This window comes from Chrysemys picta, chromosome 2, assembly GCF_011386835.1.
Source record: "Chrysemys picta bellii isolate R12L10 chromosome 2, ASM1138683v2, whole genome shotgun sequence".
NCBI lineage: Eukaryota > Metazoa > Chordata > Testudines > Emydidae > Chrysemys > Chrysemys picta.
Window position 1 is genome coordinate 285,588,794 of NC_088792.1, and position 7,696 is coordinate 285,596,489.

At 49.8% G+C, this 7,696-nt stretch overlaps 1 protein-coding gene across 1 annotated transcript; it reads right to left on the reverse strand.

Moving 5' to 3' along the window:
* Positions 1–283: 283 nt before the first annotated feature.
* On the reverse strand, positions 284–7,111 carry LOC101951864 (lymphocyte antigen 6E-like). Its single transcript, XM_005291088.4, has 3 exons — positions 6,805–7,111; positions 2,972–3,091; positions 284–1,353 (listed from the first exon to the last, which is right to left on the reverse strand). The coding sequence occupies exons 1-3, from the start codon at positions 6,854–6,856 to the stop codon at positions 1,145–1,147; spliced, it is 381 nt and encodes a 126-aa protein (XP_005291145.1). The 5' UTR covers positions 6,857–7,111; the 3' UTR covers positions 284–1,144.
* Positions 7,112–7,696: the final 585 nt, after the last annotated feature.

A 7,696-nucleotide genomic window follows, 5' to 3' on the forward strand; every position in this document is an offset into this window, starting at 1 on the left:
CAACATCCCCTGTCAAAATATACAACGTAAATAGCCCTAAGTCTCAAGCAGCATTTTTTTTGCTTTGCCTGTCTGTAAATGTCTATTATCAATTGAAATTATTTTTGTCGGTTTGTGTATGGACGGTGCAATAGATGTTTACCCACATTGCTCAATAAAAATCGAATCCTTCCAAGCCTAAATGTAACGCATAGATTTAGACCACCAATCTTTTTGTTCCCAACCTGGCAGGGCTGTTTTCTCCAGCTATCCCAGAGTTAACACAACTGACGCTTCCACAATAGAATAAAAAAAAACACTTTATTTTGTCCGGCATTTGTCCTACAAAACGTATCAAAATGGGCTTTCAAAGGGTGAAGCAATAACAAGACCGCAAATGCTTATCTGGGAAAAATAACAGGAGCAAGAAATGGGAACAAAGTGTAGATTAAATCAGTCGAGCGTGCGTTCATTCACTCATTCATTCATCGGGGCTAATATTAGAGGGATAGTAAGGGGACAGACCTGGGAGTAAAGGTCTGTTCAGAGACACAGAGAGGCTGCTCTGGTGAGCGAGCTGTGGAGGAGAAGGCTCTCGAGCTGTCAGTGGCACGAGTGTGAGGAGAGGCAAAAAAGAGACAGTGCTAGGGGGAATGAAGAGGGGAATGACACAGGGTCTGTGACAGAGGGTGGAACATGTGTTAGTACTTTGTGGTATATGGTGACTTTCCCCTGAGCCGGCACATCCATCCAGGCAGCACCATTCTGCTGAGCATCCCAGGTCACCGACACCAAGCAGGTGGGAGGCGACTCTGGCTCTGCTAAAACAAAGGTGGAGGCGGAGCTATTAACTATATATTGATAGATAAAATCTTAGGTGCGTATCTAGCCTCCATCAGCGTAATGTCTTTAATGCATTTATCCTCACAACCCCCTGGTGAGGGAGGGCAGTGCTCTTATCCCCAGGGTACAGCTCCTGTCCCTCAGAGAAAGAACAACAGCGTAGAAAATTACAGAGAAACTCCTTGCTGAGGGGATCTGAGGTGACACAGAAGAAACAGAGCGGTGTTAACCCGGATGGCAACTTTGCACAGAAGTTTTGGTATCTCTCTGGGAAAGCCCAAGTTGGTTCTTTGGGATGGCAAGTCCTCTTTTCCTGGCCCCATCACAGTCCCGTTCTGAGGACGTGGATGAGACTGGCCAAGATCCCGGTGGCCATCACCAGGTAGCTGGTTTTCACACTGCTGGCCCCACTGAGGTTGCAGAAGGAATGCTCACAGCAGGAGGTAGAAATGGCGGCTACGCCGAGGTTCAGGTTTGTTTGGGGACACACCGGAGAGCATTTCTTGGTGATGCGGTGCCCCTTTTTATCGCCTGAAGGGGGAAAGAAAAAACAGAGAAGAGATTTGTTATCAAAGAGCCCCCCAGGGGTCCAGCAGCCCTCTCTGTAGAGGAGAGAATGGTCTTAAAGTAGCTAAGCAACAAGGGCCAATGGAGACGGGCATGATTGGTAGTTTTGCCTCAGGCTTTTAACCCAGCCAGTGTTTATCTGCTATTCCGTGCCCTGGGGACACTCAGCACAGCAATCACCCGTCTCTTGCTAGTATTCTGGGAACATCCTCTCCAGAGCCCTGACTATGGCTGTGGAACAGCCAAAAGAAAGACCCTCCCCAAGGCAGAGACCCCTTCCCGGGATTCAAACTGAGCCCATTGCATGCTGGGGAACAGGGGGTTGAGGCCTGTTGTGTGGACACCGGGGCAGTGCGAAGCTGGTCAGTCGAGCTGACCAGTCATGTGCCTCACTACCGTAGGTTTGAAGTGTGGCTGAGACAAGGCACAGCACCTGTAGCAATACAGAGAGCAAGGATTAGGGATAGCTCAGTGGTTTGAGCATTGGCCTGCTAAACTCAGGGTTGTGAGTTCAATCCTTGAGGGGGCTATTTAGGGATATGGGGCAAAAATCTGTTGGGGACTGGTCCTGCTTTGAGCAGGGGGTTGGACTAGATGATCTCCTAAGGTCCTTTCCAACCCTGATATTCTACTCTATGATTCCTTGGCAAAGTCCTGGTAGGATTAAAGGGACACCACCCCTCAAGGCTTTTGTGCATGCACCCTACAGACACTTCTTTTTCTTGAGCATCAAGATGAGGGGATTGGATTTGTGCCTGTAAATCCTGTTCTCCGAATGGGTCCCTCCCCGGAGTGCACATATGTGAGAAAGTGGAAATGTTCTCAATGTTTTTTCTGAATACTGTGTGGGTGCCTCAGTTTCCCCTATGCATTTCTTAAGTATCTAGGTGGTGGGGTAAGAGTGTGTGATTGTTGCAAAGCCTTAGAGGGCCAGTGTGATGCTGTCTACACAGAGAATGGCCGACACCCTGTCTCCTATCAACTAATGGCCTGGGCCCCTCCCCTGCAAAGGTGCCAACTGAAGGTGTTGGAGAACAAAGGGATGAGGTGACCTCCTGGCCCGGAAACGAGACAAAGGCCAGAGGAGGGGCTGGAGAGTTTCAGTTTGGAACTGGCCGGGGAAACAGAGGGAGCCACAGGGCTGGGTTCTAAGCTCTCTGCCCCCCAAGATGGACCTGACTGAGGGGGTCCTGTTCTCTGTACCTACAAGCTCTATTTTGGACTGTGTTCCTGTCGTCTAGTAAACCTTCTGTTTTACTGGCTGAGAGTCATGATGAATCTCAGGAAGTGCGGGGTGCAGGGCCCTGACTCCCCCTCACTCCATGACAACGTAAGTGAGGAATTAGCCTCTTGGATTGTTTGCAGTTTCCTAAGGCCCAGCGCTTTGCTCTCCATGTGCTATGCTTAGCACTCCTGAGTGATTATTCGTTCTTTCAGAAGGAGGACGAAAGAATCCAACTGGCTGGCATGGGGGTGAGACTGAGTGACCTCCTGCATCCTAAATAAATGGATACCTGTCACTCAGACACCATGGCGAGCAGGGGCTTAGGAAAACCTCATTGAGATAATTGCGGGTACTCACCAATCCCTCCAGACGCATATATTGTGAGGCAGTATTTGTCAGTGTCGGCACACTTAGTCCCTTTCACACAATTCCAGTTGGAGGGCTCGTCGTTACAGGTGTAGCACCAGAAGGAGGCCGCTGAAAAAGGAGCACACAACCCAGCTTAGCCGCTTGTGGAAACGTCCTCTTCAGAGGAGAGGACCCAAAATGTTTCCATTTTTGGAAAAGGGAAAGAGAAAAGGGGCGGGGGGGGAGGGACCAAAACAGAGCAAACATTTTCTATTTGAAATTAAATGCCACCGAAATGTTAGTTTTAATTTGTCTGGACAGAGAATTCTAGGAACAATTTCAGCCAGAAGGAAAATTTGCAAATATATGCAGCCATTACTTCCCATGTTTTGACCAGCCCTGGCTTCTCCCATCTACTTCCTTGACTCACACAAGCCAATGATCTAACTCTGCATCTCAGTGTCATGCTGAGCAGGACCCTCAACTGACCCATCTCTGCCTCCATCCCACAACCATCTCTCTTTCTCTGCCAGGCCGGGCCGGCTTTAGGCCAATTCAACCAATTCCCCTGAATCGGGCCCTGCGCCTAACAGGGCCCCGGGCCCAAGCCCCGGTACGGCGTACCAGTGTGGCCCGGCTTCCACAGGAGGCAATTTAAGGGCTCCCAGCAGGGTCTGGAGCCCAGGCCCTTTCAATTGCCACCCAGAGCCCTGGGGTAGGGCTGCAGGGCTCTGGGGGCTATTTAAAAAGTCCAGGGCTCCCGCTGCTTCTACCGCCCCAGCCCTTTAAATAGCCGCGGGAGCCCTGCCGCTTCCCCAGGGTTCCTGCGGCTATTTAAAGGGCCGGGGCTGTAGAAGCAGGGGAGCCCTGGGCCCTTTAAATAGCCCCCAGAACCCTGGGATAGTGGGGGGCTAGGGGGCTATTTAATGGGCCAGGGCTCCAGCTGCCTCTGCTGCACCCCCTGCCCGCAGCCAGACGCTGCTACACCCCCTGCCCTGCCTCCAGCCTCACACCCCCTGACCTGCCCGCACCAACCCTGCACCTCCTGTTCTGCCTGCACCAGCCCCGCCCCCCCGCCCTGCCTGCAGCCAGCCCCTGCCGCACCCCCTACCCGCAGCCAACTCTTGCCGCACCCTCTGCCCTATCTCCAGCCAACCCCTGCCGCACCCCCTGCAGCCCTGCCCGAAACCAGCCAGCCCCACACCCCCTGCCCTGCCCGCAACAACCCTGCACCCCCTGCCCTGCCTGCAGCCAGCCCTGCTCCCCCTGCCCTGTCTCCAGCCAACCCCTGCCGCACCCCCCTGCCTGAAGCCAGCCAGTCCCACACTCCTCTGTCTCCAGCCCTGCCAACCCCTGCCACACACCCCTGCGACCCTGCCTGAAGCCAGCCAGCCCACCCCACACACCCCTGTCTCCAGCCAGCCCCGCATCCCTTGCCCTGCCTCCAGCCAGCCCCATGTCCACTGGTGCCCTGCAGTTCCCAGGGCAATAACCCTGCACACCTGCTTCAATGAGGGGGCCAGCGAGCAGCTGGGACCCACACATGTGCACACGCCCCCAGGGAGTGGCAGGGACCCACACATGTGAAACAGAGCTCATTAATAACTGATCAACAGCATATATGATGCAATGTACATAATATATAATTTTATTATTTATATAGTTATGGAAATTAAATAATACATGGAAGAAATGAAAGGCTTTTTTTTTTACTTTTTTTTTTTTTGGTTAGTCATCCCTGCCGGGGCCCCGCCGAAAATGTTCGAATTTCCAGAACCCACCATGCCCCCACCCCATTCTCCACGAGGCACGCCAGGGCTCGGGATTTCTGCGCTGTGGAGAAGAAGTGGGCTGTAGTCCACGAAAGCTTATGCTCTAATAAATTTGTTAGTCTCTAAGGTGCCACAAGTACTCCTGTTCTTTTTGTGGGGAGCGCTGGAACTCGGGGCTCCAGGCTTCAGCCACAAGGTCCCATCGACCCCCTGAAACTGTCTCGCGGACCACCAGAGGGCTGAGGACCTCTGGTTGAGAATCACAACAGCATCAGGCTGGACTCAATATTTGAAAATATTTACTGGAGTTCTGCTCCGGACCGCTCTGGCTGAATTTAAGCCCTGGTAACAACACATTCAACTCACAGCCTGGCCAGGAATCTGCTGAAATAGACACTGGGCTTGGTTAAGAGCCACCTATTTGCCTGCAAATGAATTCATACTGGAGAGACACCATCTGGCTGCCTCCCACTGAGGATCCCAGGAGGCTGGAACTGCTCCTGATTTCTGGGCCAGAACCGCAACTGACTGAGAGCAACTTCAGGGACCTGTTGTCTTAGCCTGTTCTGCGCTCTCATCTCATCAGTTGAAGGGCTGGGGGCAAGAATAGTAAGACATTTTCTAAATGTTTGTTACCGTGTGCAAGTAGAGGCATTTGTAGTGACCCATCTCTGTGACCCATTAGAGAGGATCATCTACTGTGCCTGCGACGTTACACATGATGTTCTTAGTGAGTTATTTTAAGGGGCATCATTAACCTGAACCATAACGGCTTGTCTACATGAGAAAGCTGCACCGGTTTAACTTAAATTGGTTTTAAACTGAATTATTTAAGCCAGTTGCAAACCCCTGTGTGAGTGCTTTTATTTTTGGTTTAAGAGGGACTTATTTCAGGTTAGTTTAAACCTGTTCCTAATCGACCTAAGCTGCATTGAAATATAAGCCCTTCTTATACCAAAATGAAAGCAGCCACATAGGGGTTTGCAGCAGTTTAAATAAATTGGTTGAAATTCACACCTTCAATTAAACCAGTGCAGTTTTCTCTGAAGACAAGCCCAGAGCCCATTTTTAAAAGGGAATTAAAATTCATTTCTGGTCCTATCCCTGTACCTGAATCCATCTATCAAAATCTGTGGGTTTATAATGACATTTTGCGATCTTTTAACATTTTCTCTCCCTGTCATGTGAAAGACTCACAATAGAACAGGGAAAACTGGCTGACCCCATAGTGAAAGAGTGAATCTGGCTCTACATAAAGTGCTGTCAAAGGTACAAAGTAAACAAACTGCAAAAAATAGGGACAAAGGGGTTTTTTTTCCCTCTAATTGCAGCTACCCCCAGGGTCACCGATAACACTGTAGAAACAGGTCAGACCATTTTCGTTGACGACGCCCCTTTAAATTGCAACACTCTTGGGTTAGCAGCCGCCAAAGCATCTTCTTCACAGGTTGCTCCAGACGGGTTATAGCATATATACATGTCCCAGAGGCCCCCTTTCCCCCTGAGGTCTCCTATCCAGGCACTGAGCGGATTCAGCCCTGCCTTGGTTCCCGTTCTGCAAATCTACTACGTTGAGTAACCTCAGTGTGTAAATAGTCCTGATGATTGCAATGGGTTGACTCACACGCATACAGCGTCTCACATGTGCACTTGTTTGCAGGGTCAGGGCTTTAGCTTTTAAAAGCAGATGAGATCAGAACAGCTGGTGCAGAACGACCATCCCCTTGAAAGCATCCAACCTTTAGCCATGCAGCTAGAACTTACAGTTGATTGTGTAAAATTCTCATCTTCAGCTGCTGGAATAAATCTGCTTAATCATTGCATGCATTTATTTTTTAGTTTATTAAATTGGCTGTTACTGTGTAATGGCTCAGTCCTGCAAGGGGGGATGGACGGAGCACCTTGGGAGATAGGAGGGATCCCACCCAAGAGATAAGGCAGTGTCAGTGCATTAACTGTAGAATCTTTGCCACCGCTTCTGTAAAATCTCCCTGTGTCCCTGCCATGTCTAAACGGGGTTCTCTCTCATCTGCATGTTCTTTCTCTAGCATAGAGGAATTATTAGCTCACCTTGCTCCACGCACAGGACGGCAGCCAGCAGGGTGAAAAGAAAAGCCTTCATCTTCGCTACAGTCTTCGCACAAGGGCAGCTGCTCCGCCAGCTCCGGGGCAGTTTTTATAGCTCTGCGGTGTTTGTTTTAGGTTACTATGACGATGGTAATTTTAGGGTTCGGGGTGTCACATGGAGCACAACCCCAGGCTGATGGGTATGGGTGTGTGGGAGGGAGTTTAGTAATGCTAAGAATCAAGCTGGAATTTCCACTCCCTGATGTTCCTGTTTTACAAAGGAGCATGAGAACTGCCAGACTGGCTCGGCCCAGTGGCGTATCCAACATCCTCCTGTGTCCAACAGTGGTCGCTGCTAATTGCTTCAGAGGGTGGTGCAAATCAACCCGTAGCAGACAAAAGTAACCTCCCCGGATGGGAAGTTTCTGCCTGATCCCTTCAGTCAGTGTTTGGCTTTTGTCCTACAACATGAAAGGGTTGGATCTCAGACTAGGGAATGCCCATGAGAATTTGTATTTAATTATGCGGGGGTTTTAGGGTTTCATTCTTTTTTTATATTTTCTTCAAAACATTCTTGTGTCAGCAGCCTCACAGCCATTGAGGGAAATGCAAGGAGTGAAGGAATTAAGTTGAAAATACAATTCTTTTTTTTTTTTTAGAGTAGCAGCCGTGTTAGTCTGTATCCGCAAAAAGAAGAACAGGAGTACTTGTGGCACCTTAGAGACTAACAAATTTATTAGAGCATAAGCTTTCGTGGACTACAGCCCACTTCTTCGGATGCATATAGAATGGAACATATATTGAGGAGATATATATGCACACATACAGAGAGCATAAACAGGTGGGAGTTGTCTTACCAACTCTGAGAGGCCAATTAATTAAGAGAAAAAAAACT